Raw genomic sequence first — 18,058 nt, forward strand, 5'->3', positions numbered from 1 at the left:
CCATTCTCTTCCATTCCCACTCTGTTCCCCTGCTTCTGGCATCCCGGGGCCTCACTACTCACTGTGGCCAGCCCTCTCCCGTGGACACCGTAAAGAGCGTGAGCAGGGCCCAGAGCACGTTGTCGTAGTGGAAGTCGTATTTCTTCCACTCGCGGTCCCGCGCCTTTACCTCGTTCTTCTCGTAAAGGAGGTATTTGCCTCTGTCACAGAGAGCTGGTTAGTCAGCAGGGCGCCCCACCTCCCCAAGGCCGTGTGTGCTGCCCATGGACACAGACAGGACGGGGAAGCAAACACAGGGACACCCTAGTTCAGGGTCCTGACACCTCCTTTTAGAACAGGTAATTGTGAGTTCAAACACCACCCAAGACTGATCCTTCTGCTATGTCAGGGTCTCCTGAGGTAGTCCAGGCTGATGGAGAGACTCTGCCTCTTCCTGCCTCAGTGTCCCAAGCAGTGGGTGACAGGCCTGTGCCACTGGGCTGCTCAGATACAACCCAGAGAGAGACTATGGACTTGTGGTAAGAACCCCCTTGACAAAGTCGCTGGGAGATTAGAACACCTTAACCCAGTCTGAAGAGATGGGGTGGGGGTGGACCTAGATTCTCAAAGTTTCTCATTCGCTCTTCTTTTATGAGTCAAAGTTTCTCTGTGAGGCAGGCTGGGCTGGAGCTCTCTGTCTCACATCACCCAGGCTTTGACTTTTTCCTCACTACTATTTTTTCGTGCCAGAGACGGGGGTGGTCCTGGGCCTTGCTGTGTACACACTGAGTACACACTGAGCACGTCCTCTATAACAGCTTTTTTTTTTCTTTTGAGACAAGTGCTCATTCTGTAACCCAGCTTTGTCTCAAGACTCAGGGTGATCCTCCTGCCTTAGCCTGAGTGCTGACGTCCTAGGTATACCACACCTGACTTTTAAAACTCTACTCCAGACCCAAGCTGACCCAGAGTTACCCTTCTGCCTCAGCGTCTGGATTGTGGGCCCTGCACCTCACCCTCCCCTGCCTCGGTGTCCCCGAGATGGTGGCCCCACCCACCGACAGTCTCTCTCAAACTCCTTGGACTCGTCCGTGCAGTGGAAGAATTTGCCCTTGAAGAGCTGCACGGCCACCACGGCGAAGATGAACATGAAGAGCATGTAGACAATGAGGATGTTGAAGACGTTCTTGAGCGAGTTCACCACGCAGTCAAATACGGCCTGCAGCAGGAAGGAGAGGCGTGAGGCGTAGGGTCCTAAGAGCCGGGTTGAAAACATTGGAGGAAGATAGGTTCCGGGGGGACTTTTCCTCACCCTGTTCCCTCACAGCAGTGTGGTGGCTGTGCACACAGTAGGTGTGCTGTGCCAGGCACCTCACGACCATTTTTGGACAGGGTCTCATGTGGGCCTTAAGAAGATGACCTTGACTTTCTAATGCTCCTGCCTCCACCACAGTTTGAGTCACTGGGTATAGAACCCAGCACTTCTGGTACACTAAGCAAGAATTCGGCCAAAGGAGATACACCCCAAACCCTGCGTTTTTAGATAGTCCTGTTGGCCCTAGAGCTAGGCTCTGCCCTTCTCTTCCCTGATCTATCAAAAGGAATCCTGACCCAGGCCAGGTTCTGCAAGCCAACCCCCTTTGCTGCCACCTTCTGGACAAGTATAGCAACTACATCCACACATAAAGTCTATGAGGCACCCAGCATCTCCTTCAATGTATGTAGTTTTGAGACAGGGGTGACCAGACCTGGGGTTGTTCCCGCAGTCCCTGAGTGCTGGGATCTCAGACACACACCACCACGTTTCTCAATGTGGTATTCTGGAGCACCGTGTCTGTGTGTGGCCAGCTCCAGGACCCTCTCTCCAGACCCCGGTCTCACCTTCAACTTAGGCAGCCGCTTGATGGTCTTTAGAGGTCGTAGCACCCGGAGGACTCGGAGGGACTTGATGGTGTTGATGTCCTTTCCTTTGCTATTGCCACTGTTGGGGGATGTTAGGGTTGGGGAAGGGAAGAGACGGAGCAGAAGTCAGTGGGAAGGAGGGGCCCACAACTCCACATGGTCCCCCTTGTCTGGACCCAGGTCTGGGCTGAGCTGGACACATCTCTTCCCCCTCTGATGGATGGTCTAGTTTTGCCCTGGAAACCAGATGGCTTTGAGGGGTGCTGCTCTTGCAGTCTGTTGAAGATCCTGCCTCTGTGCTGAGTTTGTCTTACAATCTTACTGTGTGGCTGTCACTGGTCTGGAACTCCAGAACTCCTCCTTCATCTGCATCCCCAGTTCTGGGGTTAAAGGTGTGCACCACTGTGTGCGGCTGTTTGCAGCACCACTTCCACTGCTCTAGGTAGCAAACCAAAGGCCTGGGAGGTTGGTGAACTGAGATGAGACCTAAGCCCCTGAAGAATTCAGAATGCTCCACCAGCCCCATGTTCCTAGGCTGAAGACCGAGGCAACCAGGGGCTCGTCCTTTCAAATGCCAACAGGACCTCAGGTATGGCTGCTGCTCACTCCCCAAGGTCCCTACCTACCTTGGTGGTAAAAAGCAGGGCCTGTGGGCTCAACCATGCAGATTCCAAAGACATAGAGCTCTTGGCTACCCACAACTTGACTCCCTAAGGCCATCATGAGCTTGAGGTTTATGCCTCCCACCCCCACCCAGGGCCTAAACACAAACCCCAGAGTCATGTTTGTCTGAGGGTTGCATGCCCAAGCCCCAGAAGGTGCTATCCCAAGTGTCCGCTGTCCACTGGGATCCCCTTGTACTCAGATCTCACACATCTACCTTGTCTTTTTTTAATTCTTAAATATATATATTTAAAGATTTATTTATCTTATTTATTATGAGCACACTGTAGCTGTCTTCAGACACACCAGAAGAGGGCATCGGATCCCATTACAGGTGGTTGTGAGCTACCATGTGGTTGCTGGGAATTGACCTCAGGACCTCTGGAAGAGCAGCCAGTGCTCTTAACCCCTGAGCCATCCCTCCAGGCTAAGTTTTTTCTTTTCATGCATACTGGTCATCGCTCCCTTCTCCTACTGAATCTGAGCTCTTCAAGAGCAAGGCAGCCCTTTTGGCTTTCGTGCTAAGGTCATCTTCAGCCCAACTCAACGACTGCTGCACCACCCAACGTCTGTCCAGAATCCCAGCTTTTTTCTCCCCTCTTTTTGTTTTTGGAGACAGAGTCTGGTCTGACTGGGTAACCCTGGAACATACTATGTAGACCAGGCTATCCCTGAATTCATAGATCTTTTGTTTTTCTTCTCCTGAGTGCTGGATTAAAAGGTGCACACCACCATGCCCACCTAAAAATCTTTTTTGTTTGTTTCTCTGTGTAGCTCTGACTGTCTTGGAACTCACTCTGTAGACCAGGCTGGTCTCAAACTCAGAGATCTGCCTGCCTCTGACTCCTGAGTGCTGGGATTAAAGGTGTGTACCACTATTGCTGGGCTAGCCAGAAAACTTTTGAGTTACATTAATTGTGTAATTAATTGTGTGTCACAGCATGCATGTCAGAGGACAACATCTGGGAGTTGGTTCTCTCCTTTCACCAGGAGATCCCAGGGGTTGAACTCGGGTCAGGCTTGGTGGCAAAGGCCTTTACCAGTTTAGTCATCTCACCAGCTCTCTTTGTTTTATTTCCTTGAGACAATGTTTCACCATGTAGCCCATGTTGGCTTTGAGGTCCTCTGACCTCATGCTCCTGAGTACCTGTGTACTCAGCTACATCCGGATGATGGGTGTGCTCACTAGCTGGCTTCGCACAGAACCGCAACATCCTCCCAGCCATGCTCTCCTCTCTTGGTGCCTCCCTAGAAATCTATGGGTTCTGTCAGCTTGATTCTATTCCAGAGAGATCAGATGTCAGACCTAGACAGGAAACCCCTCAGTGGCCTAACTTGTGATGAACTCTTGGGTGTGTTTTCTTTAATCTTGGCTCTTGTCCCAGCTACTGACTCACAACTGGTGTGAGGTCTCAGGAAATGCAAATGGACCAAGGCTGCAGTCCAAGGGACACACATGTCCCTATTGGTTACTGACCAGTCCATGGGCAGATCTGCCTGGCACCTGGACTTCTGGTGGAGAGCGCCATTTCCTGGCACTGTGAGAAAAGTTGCTTATGACTGTGCGTGGTTGCTGTGCTTCTGGCCATCTTGGCGAATGTGTGTATGTGCACATGTGCAAGCTGGGTGTGTGTGTGTGTGTGTGTGTGTGTGTGTGTGTGTGTGTGTGTGTGTGTGTAGATGTTGCAGGTACCCATGCATGTGTGTGGAGGCCACAAGTCAACCTGAGGTGTCACTCATCTTTAGAGGCAGCGTCTCTCACTAGCCTGGGGCTCACTCAGTAGGACAGGCTGGCCAGCGAGTCCCAGGGACCTGCCTCTCCATCTCCAGGGCTGGACTTCTACATGCATGCCACCATGTCCGACTTTTTATGTGGGCTCTAGTGACTGAACTCAGGTCCTCATGTTTGTATATCAAACACTTCACCAAAGAAAGGGTCTCTGTGTAACATGGCTGGTCTAGAACTCTGTACACCAGGCTGACCTCAAACTCAGAGACCCACCTGCCTCTGCCTCCTGGGTCTTGGCTGGGATTATAGGTGTACACCACCACACCCAGCTCTGATGTTTCTGCTTATATCCACTGTCCACTGATCATTAGACCAGTTTTTCTTGTTTCTAAGTGCTCATTATATATTAAGGAAGAACACCAACTTCGATTTCTATCTATATCTCTTTATAGTTTCAGAGGCAGGGACACAGTGTGTAAATCAGGCTAACTTGAAACTCAAGATTCTCCTGCCTCAGTCACTGAGTGGATCAGAAAGATCTGCCAGGCAGAAGCTCCTCAGAGTAATGGCCACTTCCTCCCCGGAAGGCCTGTTTTCCACACCTCGGCTGCTCTGGTGACCCTCTTCCCAGCTCCTTGGCTCTGTTGACATCACATGAGAGAGGGACACTCCCTGGCCCTTCAGTTCTAGGTAAGAGCTGATGGGTCACAGCAGCAGGTGACTCTGTGATCCCTTGGGGCTCCTCCACCCCTGAGAAGCAGGCTCTGGTCATGTTTAGCAACAGGACATCAGCAAGAACAAAGGCCACAGAAAAAGGAGTCCAGAACCAACATGGCTGCGAACGGGGCACGGAAGACAAGACAGAATGAGAGAGAAAGAGAGAGAGAGAGAGAGAGAGAGAGAGAGAGAGAGAGAGAGAGAGAGAGAGGCACTTTACCGTGTACTGCTCCTGGTGAGGTGGCGTCGGAAGGAGAGACAAATCGTGAGTGGCCTCAGAGAGAACACAGGACACGCACAGACACACATAGGCGCTGGGCTCTGGGATCCCCGAGGGGACCAGGAAGCCAGCCCCTCCTTCAATCTCTGTACTGGGCAGGACATGGCCCTGAGAGCAGTTCTCAAAGGCATATTTCCAAGGAGCAAGGAGCCCTGGAGCTGCCTATTACCCTGGGTGAACTAGCCACTCAGTCACTGCCAAGAGCAGGAGGACTGCTTCCTGCAGCCATTCTGCCATGGGGCCCAGCTCGCTGTGGGTGAGCTTTGTGGGGGAAAGGATGGAGGTTTGAATGCTGCCCTGGCTGCCAGCAAGCCTCATCTGGAAAGTGAGCTTGGCTTCACGAAGCTTCATATTGGTATTGGTAGCCTCCACCTTGTGACTCACGTCAAGATATAGCTCAGGTTAGCCTGAACAATTGTTCTTCCTGCCTCAGTCTTTAGAGTAGCTGGGATCTAGGTGTGTGTGTGTGTGTGTGTGTGTGTGTGTGTGTGTGTGTGTGTGTGTGTGTGGCTGGTGGGTGGAGCTTTCTCGAAGGAGAGTTGCTGGTGATGGAATCCAGGACCTCACACACACTAGGCCAACCGTCTGCTGCAGAGCCAACCCCAGCCCCTCACTGGGGGATTCTAGGCAGGGGTTCTACTCCTGGGCCATGCCTCGAGACTTCACTTGACTTTTTATTTTGAGATAGGGTCTTGCTAAATTTCCTGGCAGTCCCTGACCTTGTGATCCCCCTGCCTCAGCCTCCCGAGGAGGAGCTGCAATTCCAGGCATTACATTATACCTAGCAATCCTTCTTTCAACTGAACGGTTTAATGGGTAGATACCTCTGCAGAGCTTAGGGCTCTCAAACATGAAAGTCTACGGGTCCTTCCCCTGGGGTGTTAGAGACGCTTCCAGTGGCACTGGTATCTGCCCCATCTTTTTGGGAACCTAGAGTTCCTCAACACCAGGGCAGCACTGGGGACCAGAGCCACTGAGCTCTGTCCCTAACTGGACTTTTCTAGCATGCTGCTGAGTCACTGCATTTATCTGCAGGAAGATGGCACCATTGGGCCCATTTTCCAGATGAGACATCTGAAGCCCAGACAGGGAGAGTGATTTCCCCAAGGGCACACAGCCAGAAAGTGGCAGACTGAGATTCTTTTTTTTTTTTTTTTTTTTTTTTGGTCTTTTTTTTCGGAGCTGGGGACCGAACCCAGGGCCTTGTGCTTCCTAGGCAAGCGCTCTACCACTGAGCTAAATCCCCGGCCCCCCAGACTGAGATTCAAACCCATGTGCATGCATCTTTTTTTTTTTCTTTTTCTTTTTTTGGAGCTGGGGACCGAACCCAGGGCCTTGTGCTTGCTAGACAAGCGCTCTACCACTAGCTAAATCCCCAACCCCCATGTGCATGCATCTTGAGCTTGTGTCTTCCTTCCTTTGGGGCAGGGCTGTTCTGAGGGTCTTGCTGGAGGGCCTCTTCTTTGGTTGTTGGGAGTGTGGCTTTCAGGGTGCAGGAGCGGCTGGACTAAGGTACACTCTGCCAGCTCTGCAGGGCTGAAGGGCCTGCCCTGAGGGGAAGGGTGGTGGCGCCAGATAGACTCTTGGCAGTGAGTGCAAGATCATCATCTAGCAGTTGCTGTGAGATGTCAGTTGGCTGTTCCAAAGCATGGGCACTAGGCATGATGTCCCTCATGGTGACAGACTGTGAGATGGCTTGTTAATGACGGTGCATGGGGGATGGAGCATGGTTAGGGGACGGAAGGCACATGTATGCACACCCACACAGACCACACATACAGATGTGGGTGACGACGTGGAGGGGGGGTCATTCAGAGGATTTCAGCACATCGCTGGAAGAGCACAGGCAGGCAGACAGGGTCCTTGCCTCAATCCCTCTTATCCAAGAAGGGAGCAGTCTCCCTCCTCCTCCTTCCTGCTTCTCAGCCTCCCAGACCTTCCAGGGAAGAAAGGACCCAGTGGGACAGGTTGCTGGTCCAGATTCCATTCTCTATACCCCTGCCTCAGCCTCAGTTTCTCGTCTGTGGAATGGGGATGACTACCCTGGTGCAACAGCATCAGAGATGACGCGCTCCAGGTGCTTCATTCGAGCCGTTACATCTTGCTGCATGGGAAACTGGGCAACACAGAGGGTTCCAGACTTGGGGAACTTCCTCTTCTTTCCTTCCTTTTCTGAGACACTCGTGTTCCACAACTGGGGTTGGCTTTAGAAGCAGCAATCCTCCTGCTTCAACCTCTCAAGGGGCAAGCCTTGCTACCACACCCAGCTGGAGGTACCTCGCAGTGCTTCCGGGGTTTCCCACCTTGTCTAGGAGCAGGGAGGATCATGGGACAGATGATGGCGAGAGAAACAGCAAGCTGATGCTCCACCATGACATCAACAAGGAGACACCAAGCAAAGACTTCACAAGTTGAATCGCCCCAGATACAAGAGATCAGAAGTCTGCTGCTAGAGATTATGGGGCAAGGGAGGGAGGGCTCTGAAACTTCCCTTGGCAAGCAAGTAGCAACTGACATCCCTTTTGCTACTGGGTACGCAGGAGAAGCTTAACCAAGGTGTGGCCAGCTTTGGCGGGAAGTAGCAGGACCAACTAGATTCTTGGTAGTGAGGTAGGGGTACAGAACGGGTCGGTGTATCTCCCCTGCCACTGAATTATCTACAACTGCATGCTCTTCTAAAATTCCAAGAGAACACTTGGCTCACGCTTCCAGTGCCAGTTCCTGTTAGAACCGGAAGCCTGCGCAGACACATCCATGTCCCTGGTTGGACCTTCTCTTGCATAGGGATTGGGGAAAAGAGCTACAAACAAGGGATTCTTGGAGCACAGGGTAGCATAATGTCTGCACTGAATTCATGAGGACATTAAAGACTTGACTCTAGAGCTCAGGTCTCATGCAAATGTCCCTGGTTCCACCCACAGGACCAGAAAAAGGGGGAAGAAAAGTGAAGCGAATACAGGTGGACGGGGTGGGTGGGGAACAGAGTCTGAGAGACGAAGAGAGAGACAGAGATAGAGAGACAGAAGAGTAGATAGAAAGGAAGAGGCCAGCAGTCTGGCTAAGTCAGGCTTGAGGCTATGGCAACACCAGTTCATGACCACCATAACCACAGCTCGCTGAGCCCCAGGGAACTCGGTAGGGCCTACTGCAGCCCTTCGCCTGGGAATGGGCAGCAGTCCAGCCCCCTGTGATGATGAAGCACTCACAACCGGGTGTGAGAGCTGACTGAGAGGCCATACCCGCTGAGGAGCCAGCAGTGAGACAGCCCAAAGAAGCCCCTGGGTTCTGTGCCGGCTGAGGTGGGTCAAGGTCCCCGGAAGGCCTTCCTTTCTGGGAATGACCCATGCGACAGGCACAACCTATGCTCCCAAGATGGGTTTCTGGACTAGGAGCAAGCTAGGTCTGTCCCTGATACTGATGTCTGCTGTCAGACCACGCCTCGGCATGTGCTGTCACGGATCTTGTCATCCCTCTCCAACAAGACCTCCATTTTGGAATAGCTGCCTAGAAACTTGGATGGTAGGGCTCATGTACCTTCGAGATGGCCACTGGAACACTAGATACCATGTTACATGGACACACAGGTCTCCCTGGCACTCCGGAATGGACATTCTGAACTTAGGCACCATCTTGGAATGATGGCCAGATTTCAGTTAGCATCTTGGAAAGGCTCCCTGGAACTCAGCTGCCACCTTAGGATGGCTGCTTGTTGCCTGAGTGCCATCTTGAAATGGCTCTCCAGAATTTGGACTCGATTTTGGGATGCCTGCCCAGACCTAAGGTGTCATTTTGGAATGGCTATCTAGAACCTAGGTGCCAACTAGGAATGGCTACTAAACCCTAGGATGCCATCTTGGAATGACATCAAGAATTTATGGGTTGTCTTGGAATGGCTGCTCTGCTTTTCCGGCACCACTGTGAAGTGAGCCACTGTCTTGGAATGTGTAACTCAGAACTTGGGTGCCATCTTGAAATGGTTGCCACTCAGACATCGGGAGCCATATTTAAAACCGCCACCTACAGCCGGGGTGCCATGGTGGAGCCCTGCCATGGCACATGACCTTGCCTAGGAGCCTTGGGAGGGGAGAGACATAGAAGGAGACCACTAGGTATACGGCAAGGAGCCTTGGGGCACAGGTGAGATGAACCTCTCATGCACACTTGATTTCTGATTGTCTTTTGGGGGCCACCCCAAAGAGACAACATGGGGAAGGAGATGAGATGTCCCCAGAAGCAAGAACACCAGAAGCAGCACAGCAAGGGGCCACCGCCTTGCTGTGGGAGGAGTGGAAGGTGGTCTGGTCCCTTCCGTCCTCCTTTAATGGTGATGACGTGCACAAAGCCAGTTGCAGCTCCACTGGGGCAGACCCCCCCCCCCCGCTGGCCCACAGCTCTCCTTCCCGTCTCTGAACCCCAGAATATAACCCACATCTGACTGTGGGGCTCAGAATGGGGCTCGGGAGGGGCTTGCACGGAGACTTACGTGAAGGCAAAGGCCACCAGGGCCCCACTGACCACTATGAAGTCCAGAATGTTCCACAGGTCACGGAAATAGGCCCCCTGATGCAGGACGAGGCCCAGGTCGATCATCTGAGGGGAGAGGACAGTGGGCTCAGAGCTTTCCACCTTCCCTAGGACAACACCCACCTGGGGCAGGAGGGGCAGGCAGGATCTCATATCCAGCATGACATGTGGGCCCTTCTGAGGAAAAGGAGTGTGACTTGACAGCTAGAAGCCTACGTCTTTGAACCCCAACAGGAGGCCATGCATCAGGAAGCATGGTAGACTTTATATTTGGAACCTTCCAGCCTTCACCATGGCAGACTTGGTCTCTGATTATTGCCTTGTCTGCCACCTGACGGCTGCCAGACTTGAGAACACTCAGGCAGAGTCAGTCCCTCTTCTGCCTAGAGCCCTCCTCCGTGACTCTCACTTCCTTTGGTGTGTACACCAAAGTCCTCCCAGTTACTGCCAAGCCTTACTTCCCTGATTTCACCCACCCCCTCCTCCCTCCACGCCTGCCTGGAGAATGCCCCTCACCCTGAGGAAGGCTTGTGTGTGGAAGCCCCACTTCTGTTCTTACCTTGATCACCATCTCAAAGGTAAACACTCCTGTGAAAACATAGTCAAAATATCGCAGCACCTACAGGGATGAAAGGCAAGGGGCCCAATCACAGGCTTGATCAGGCTTGACTCCTGGGAGACCTAACAGTAGCCCACTGGGGTGTGGGGACCACTGTGAAAACACCTAGAAGTAGAGCTTCAGGAGCCACGCTCAGGTAGTATCAAAGATGAGCAGTGCCTGAACTGAAGTGTCCAGAAGATGGCAGCATATCCTACGGACTCACCCCCAACCCCCTCACCAAGACTGCCTTTTTCATGCACTCCAAATCCCTGGTGGAATAAGAAGGCCTTGAAGGACCCCTTCCCACCACCACCTTGGGGGTGATTGTCCTTGGGGTGATGGGGTTGGCTGGCCAGTGTCTATGCCCTCCCCTTCCTCACCAACTGTCCTGCCTAGAGCTGGGGTTTAGCTGTTTCTACAAGGATGAGTAATGGCTTTTGTCCCTGCCCATAGCTTCTGGATCCACCCAGGGCACCCACCCATGTGTGCGGAGGTAGTAAGGGTGAGGGTGGGCATTGTAGGTTCAAGGCTGGTAATTTCTGAACATGACCAGCAGAGGGTGATATGATCACCTAAATCATACAGTTCCGTGCACAATCCTGTATGGGTCCCCTCCCTTAGGATAAGAAACCTGCTGGGCCGTGCACTCCAAACGCCTAAGGCAGCCTTGGAGGCGTGCTCACGACAGTTTCAATCAGGCCCTGGAGCATCCGCCTAGCTACTTCCCTGCCTCACTGATGCTTCACTGTGCTTCTCCTTGTTCATTTCCTAGAGCTCACTTTACAGCGTGGGGTCAAATACTATTTCTCTAGTGATGCCTTCCATGATCACCCGTCAAAATGTAACCTAGGAGCTGGATTTATGACTCAAGATGTAGAGCTCTTGCCTAGACCTCCCCAGCTAGGGGCTGTGGGTGTGGCTCAGGGGTAGGGCTCCTGCCTAGAAACTCCCATTGAGCGGCTGGGGGCGTGGCTCAGAGAGAGCTTCTGTGAAATCTGTTTCAGGTCAGAAGCAAAGCCAAGACTCACGTTGTTGCGGGGTGCGTTGGGCTGCACCGGGTCCTCGGCGGCCAGCGCGATGCTACTCATGGCAATGACCATGAGGATGCACATCTCGAAGTAGCGCAGGTTCAGGATGTAATGGCACAGCCGGCGAAGGCTGAGGGCAGAGACGGGGGCGGGGGTGCTCAGGTCGCAGGTTCATGGGTCCTTCCCCTCTTACCACTGTGGGTTCCACTGAGATGTCCAATCCCACTGCCCCTCCCTCGCCATCTGTGAAGGACTCTCAACGGGGCGCTGGCCGTGTCGTATAGTCCAGTGCAGCTGAAATCTTGAGCCACCCGGGAACGTTATCCTACCCTGGGAAGAGTTTCTGCTCTCCTGAAAGACTTTGCTTCTCCAGCCAGCCTGAAACACTACGACTAATGATTCTGCAGGATGTGGAAAGACTCCATGTATTCTTTGAATTACACTTATTCCTGTGTGTGGTGGGTGGTGATTGGGCCAAAGCTTGCCTGTGCAGCTCAGATAGCTTGTGGGAATTGATTCTGTGGGTCCTGGGAACTGAACTCAGGTTGGCAGTCTTGGCAACAAGTGATACAGTCTATCCACTGAGCAACCTCAAGGCCAGGTGGTCCCTGTGTAAAGTACTCCAGGGTTTAAAAAGAGGAATCGAGTAAGGGGGCTCGGATCTGTAATCCAAACACATGCAAGGCTGTGGCAGAGGAATCGATAAAAGCTCAAGACAATCTGGACTGTGGAATGAGTTCAAAGCCAGTATGGTCAGTGTGGTCACAGAGTAAGATCTGTTCTGAAAACAGATCACACATACAGAACACACACAGGACAAACACACACACACACACACACACACACACACAACCACACACACACCACACCCCAGAATATCCACAGCAAAAAATCAAATACACCCAAAGCAAAACACGCCCACAAACACGACATCAACAACATGTAGCCAGAATCTTTTATAAGCATCACCTGTCTTTTATAAGCATCACGTGTCAGTAAAAAACACCTACAGCCAATGAACTGAAGCAGGAAACAGGAGGTGGGACACTAGCAGGAGGAGAGAGGATTCTGGGAAACAGGGAGGGACTAAAAGTAGCTGCTGAGGGAGCCTCTGAGGAGACCAGAAGTAAGAAGTGGGCCATGACTGAGGAGAGGTGACTGCGCATGTGGAAGACGTAGTTTGAAGGGGTTAAATAAGTTACCAGCTAGTCAGGGAATGAGCCAAAGCGTATGGCCAAGGCGTTTATTAATACATAATTAGCCTCAGAGTTGTCATTCCGGGGGCAGAGGCTGGGGGAAGGAAAAGTTTTATTTTACAATAACACATATGCAAAACAGAACAAAAACCAGGGACCAATGAGACGTGAAGGTGCTGGCCCTGCAAACCTGGTGCCCAGTGTTCAGTCACCTGAACCCACGTGAACATGGAAGGGGAAGGACTCTGGGGTCTTCTGACTTCTACACGGGAGCCATGGCAAACACACATCATACATACATGCAGTAATGGTAAATTAAACCCAAACTCAAATCCCATCATCACCAACAACAGAAAAACATCTGGGGCTGGGGCTTAGTGGGTGGAGTGCCTGCCTGGCATGCGCAAAGCCAGGGTTCATCTCCAGTACTGTCCACCCGGACAAAACCCGAGCTGTTACAAGCAGCCTGTTCTAGCTCAAGCTTCACCCATTCTCACTGTGCCTGTGCTAAGAGGGTGCTAAAGGGCTATTCTCAAGCGTTTGAGAAACTTATAAAGCACTTAGAATGGTACCCAGCATTAGGTGCCACTTAAAACATTCGTTTAGTAAAGAATCAAAGTTGAACTTCTGAAAAACGTTGCCGTGCAGGACTCCAGAGCCTGCACCTTGTGGGGCAATGGTTAGAAACAATTGTGTCACATGGTTGTGTAGGTCGTGTAGGTTGGGTATTGTACAAGACAGCCATTTCTAAAGGACACCTCTCCTGGCATGGCAGTGGTTTTCTCTCAATGCTCTTTTCTGGGGCAGTGCATTGACAAGTTTTTATCTTCTGTGAGTGAAGCAAGGGGGACTAGTTTTCAGCTTTGGAAGGCTGGTACTGAAGGGATCTATTTCCCACTGTCTGTCCCGCTCCCACACAGGGGCGATACACCCCTCCGCCCCACGAGGGGGCTCTACCTTGCCCCACCCCACCCTCCTCCGGGGCGATACACCCTACACCCCGCCTCCATGCAGAGAAGTTGGCCCCACTCCTCCTCCTGTACTCACGGGTTGGTGGTGGAGAGGATGAACATGGAGCTGTAGGGCGGCATGGGCTTTGGGCCATCCTCCCCGGGGTCTGCCTCCTCTTCCTCCTTCTTCTCTTCCTCTTTCTTTGGCAGTGGGTCTGGGTTGGCGTTTTTGTTTACTGTCGGGACAAGAACCAACACGAGTTCCTCCATGATTTCCCACAAGGCTCTGGGCTCCTGGTCTACCTGGAGCTGACACTAAGCACAAGGCGTTTGAGAAAAAGCTTCTCGTATGCCAGGCATCACTGGACCCTGAGAGGTTGGTGCCCACGACATCTGCCTGACAGAGGAGGGGATCCAGGCACAGAGAAGGGAAGTGGCTAATCTAAGGTCACACAACCGGGAAGCAGTGGGGCTGGTGTTGAACTGGGCAAGCACTCTAGGGTAATGGAGACCCCGTTCTCTTTGACTTCTCTGATGTTACCGGGGCCTGCATGGGGCAGCTGCCCACAGCCCTGGTTCATAGAGTAGAAAACTCAGCGGCCTGTGAGAGCACCCAGTCCCGACTGTGGTTCCTCCCCTTTGGGCGGGCTCTTGGGTTCTGTGTAGGTTGTTTGTGGATTGAGTCTCTTTGGGACTCCATTTCCTCATCAGAATAGCAGTGCACTGTCAGACCCTCCGCTGTGAAGTCAGCCACTGCAGCCCACACAGGTAATCCTTGCACAGGAGAAAAAGAGGCTGGAGGATCACTTCCAGTTTGAGGCCAGCCTGGGCTACATAGTCAGATGCTATCCCAAAACATAACAACCCAGAGCCAAAATCTGACTGGCTTCCTACAGGAATCTATGCCATGCTGTCTTTAGGGGTCAAAGCCCCAGGTGACGAGAGAAGCAAGGCTGATCCAAACAGGGCCACACTGGTGTGTGACACCTCTGGTTGCCACTACTGTGAGAAAAAGCAGGCAACGCTCTTTAGTGTGTGCTGCAATGATGACGCTGCGGAAAACTGAGGAGGACACTAGCATCGTTATTAACAATAGAGATGGGGTCTGGGCTGGCCTTAAATTCAGAAGGTAGCTAAGGGTGGCCTTGAACTTGTGAACTTTCTGCCTCCACCCACCTTGACTGAAGGTTGTCTGTGGTGCTGGAGTTTGTGCCAGGCACAAATACTGTACCAGCTGAGCCAGATCCCAGCCCCCTCCCGTTCTTACTGAGCCGCTGGACCAATTACAGAGGATGTTTCCAGATGTGCGACACGCCTTGGACAGCAACAGTGTACCTAACCTTTCGAGCTGTGTCCAGCCCCCCTCCCCCTTTCCCATTTGGGGATTTCGTTCTCCATCACGGCAGTGTGGGGTCTGTGGAGGGAAGGCAGGGTGCAGAGAACAGCCACAGGCTAACGTCACTGAAGGCTACCACAGGGTCTTCCTCTCACAGTGAGCTTGGACTATGGCAGAAATGGCCCAGGCAACCCTGCAGCTCCTCACCTTGGACCACAGTGTGGTTGAGGGGCGGGCAGGCCGGGGGGATCTCCACCGCCATGTGCTCGGGTTTCCTGGCAGTCTTTGCTGAGTTGGGCTGGGTGCTGCTGGGGTTGGTGACGATAAGGCTGTTCTCGGGAGTCTTGGGGGGGCCGGGGTTGGACGGGTTGCCCGGGTTGTTGGGCGTCCTGCGGCTGGCAGCATTCTGGGGATTGGTGGCCAAGGCGGGACCAGGGTTGGTGCTGTTCCCGATCTTGGCAGGGCTAGGGGGAAGGCCACTGTGGCCCAGGCTGTCGTGGGGACTGGCAGGCTCCCCGGTGGCCAACTTGTTGTTCTTCATGTTGTCCAGGTCCTCAGCCAGTGGCAGGTCCTGGCGGCCCAGATCCTGCTGGATTGGCCTGGTGGTGGACAGGTTGGGACCAGACATGGGGACCCCAGAGCCCTGGCTCTCTCTAAAAGGATCAAAGTGGAAGAGTATTAGGGTCAGTAGGGCGGCCGAAACCCACCCAGGGCTGCAGCACAGTGCAGGAACGGCATGCTGCGTTACTCAGCTCTACTACCCTCGAGGCTCCAAGTTTTACCTGCCCTGAAAAGAAAGGAAAAATAACTACTGACTCTACACTTCACAGAGTGCTGCACTGCTCCAGGCAGGCCAAGCGGTTATGAGATAAAAGGGAGCACCTTCTGTGAACTGGTGAGGACCCCGGCAGAATTCTAACACTGAGCCACACACACCTGCTCTCCTAACTGGGGATTCTAGCTCACACCCCTGCTACTACTGGGGATGTTTTTGCTGGCCCAATATGCAAAGCTCAATCATAAATTTCCAGTTAATCTATCTATCTATCAATCTAGTTTCTCTGTGTAGCCCTGACTATCCTGGAACTTGCTCTGTACACCAGGCTAGCCTCTAACACAGAGATCTGCCTGCCCCTGCCTCATAAGCATTAGGACCAAAGGCCTGCACCATCACCACTGGGCTTGGTTTGTTGTTGTTGTTGTTTGTTTTTTTGTTTTTGTTTTTGTCTTTTGGGACAGAGTCTTACAATATAGCTTCAAGTGTCCTAGAACTCATTATGTAGATCAGGCTAGCCCCAGACTCACAGAGATCCAACTGCCTATGCCTTCCAAGTGCTGGGATAAAAGGTGTGTGAAACCACACACCCAGTACACATTCCAGTTAATTTTAATCCTTAAGTGTCTTCAAGAAAGATTCAAAAGATACAGAAACCTGAATTTGGGCCCTGTCCCATAGCACCCAGGAGAGGTGACTGGTTGTATTAAGCTTGTCTCATGCAGGGTCCCACTTCCAGCCCCCAATGGATTTCTCTCTTGGAGTGTACTCAGTTGAGACCCAGGGGACTGTCCTAGACTATTTGGCGGCGACCATAAGAGTAGCCCCCTTCACTGCACACTTTCTGTACCCTTAAGACTTCGTGCAGTAACAAAGCACCTGAGACTGAAAACAGGATCAACTCCATTCAACAGGACAGGAAACTGAGGCAGAGAAGAGGACATTTGTCCTATGTGAACCAGTTTGGATGGGGCTGAACTGGAATTTGGTCTTCTCTAGAAAGCTTTAACTTCAGCATCACTCAGCAAAGGAAACGAGCAGTGAACAACTTGGGGTGCATGGGATGGAGGTGTTGAGCAATGTGTGAGGGGCCATGTGTTAAAGGCTCACAGTTCTCTGCGACACAGGCAAAGTAAGTAAGCCAGGAAGCTGTGAACTGCAGCAACCCTCTCCATGTACCAGTGGGGAGTGATTGCCATGGTGACAGATGCAGATGGACCTAGGCTGCACAGTTGGTGCGAATGGTCCTCAGACTGGCAGATGCTTGGCAGCTCACAAGTCTGTACCAGGACTCGGGGCATGTGCCTCACTTTGGCCACCTTGGGTATCACCAGGTTCAGCTGCCCTGCATAGGGGAACCGGTGCCTAGCAACCTGTGCACGGTGCAGGAGTAGTGTTCTGGAGATCCATGTTTTAAAGGGGAAGAGAGAGGGGAGTGTGGAAATGGGACTGGGGATGACACTGCCAACATCCCAGACAATGAAACACACGGGGGATGAAATACGTGTGGCCAGAGCATAACCCCACGGGGAGGGAAAAGAAAGGCAGGAGCTCACGGGAGCTCCCAGCTCTCTGAAATAGAATCAAAACGATCCTCAAAACAGAATCTTTTCAACAGCACTTTACTCTGTAGTCCAGGCTGGCTCCAAACTTGTAGCAATCCTCCTGCCTCAGCTTCCTGGGCGCAGGTTTCTAGGCATGCGCCACTGTGTCCAGCTCTAAGGCTTTTGATGTCTTTCAAGGAGAGACTTCGGTATTGTTAATATGGTCTGTGTACACTTACTGAGTCCTCACACGATGCTAAAACACTTGATAAAGTCTTTTTGTTATTTTTGAGACAAGCTCTCTCTATGTAGCTCTGGCTGTCCTGGAACTCACTATGAAGAGCAGACTGATCTCAAACTTAGAGATCCCCTTGCCTCTGCCTCCTGAGTGCTGGGAGTATGCCTGGACAGTTGATAAACTCTTACTATAATTCACCGTTTCACATTACAGATTCTGTATCCATGGACTGAACTGATTATAGACTGAATAATTTTTTTTTCTTTTTTGGAGCTGGGGACCGAACCCAGGGCCTTGCGCTTGCTAGGCAAGCGCTCTACTGCTGAGCTAAATCCCCAGCCTGGATAATGTTTTAAGACTATTTTTATTTTACGTCTATCTCTTAGGGCATGTATGTATGTCTGTGTGACAGTGGGTGCCTGGTATCCCAGGGGACCATGAGAGAGCTTCAGGTTCCCTGGAACGGGAGGTACAGAAGGTTGTGAGTCACCATGTGGGTGCTGGGAACTGAACCTGAGTTTCCTGTGCACGCAGGAAGTGCTCAAGTACTGAGCCTCTCCCCAGCCCCAAGACTGAAACGATTAAAACCAACCAAC

At 52.2% G+C, this 18,058-nt stretch overlaps 1 protein-coding gene across 13 annotated transcripts in view; it reads right to left on the minus strand.

Annotated features, from left to right (window-relative positions):
- Cacna1a (calcium voltage-gated channel subunit alpha1 A) overlaps positions 1-18,058 on the minus strand; it is a 299,251-nt gene that overhangs the window by 59,170 nt on the left and 222,023 nt on the right. For all 13 annotated transcript variants that reach the window (NM_012918.5, XM_063277790.1, XM_063277793.1 and 10 more), the window contains 8 exon segments: positions 63-200; positions 1,038-1,198; positions 1,861-1,960; positions 9,754-9,860; positions 10,354-10,413; positions 11,424-11,553; positions 13,667-13,805; positions 15,113-15,558. In NM_012918.5, coding sequence (NP_037050.3) covers positions 63-200; positions 1,038-1,198; positions 1,861-1,960; positions 9,754-9,860; positions 10,354-10,413; positions 11,424-11,553; positions 13,667-13,805; positions 15,113-15,558 — 1,281 coding nt within the window.

The sequence above is a fragment of the Rattus norvegicus genome, chromosome 19, assembly GCF_036323735.1.
Source record: "Rattus norvegicus strain BN/NHsdMcwi chromosome 19, GRCr8, whole genome shotgun sequence".
Taxonomy (NCBI): domain Eukaryota; kingdom Metazoa; phylum Chordata; class Mammalia; order Rodentia; family Muridae; genus Rattus; species Rattus norvegicus.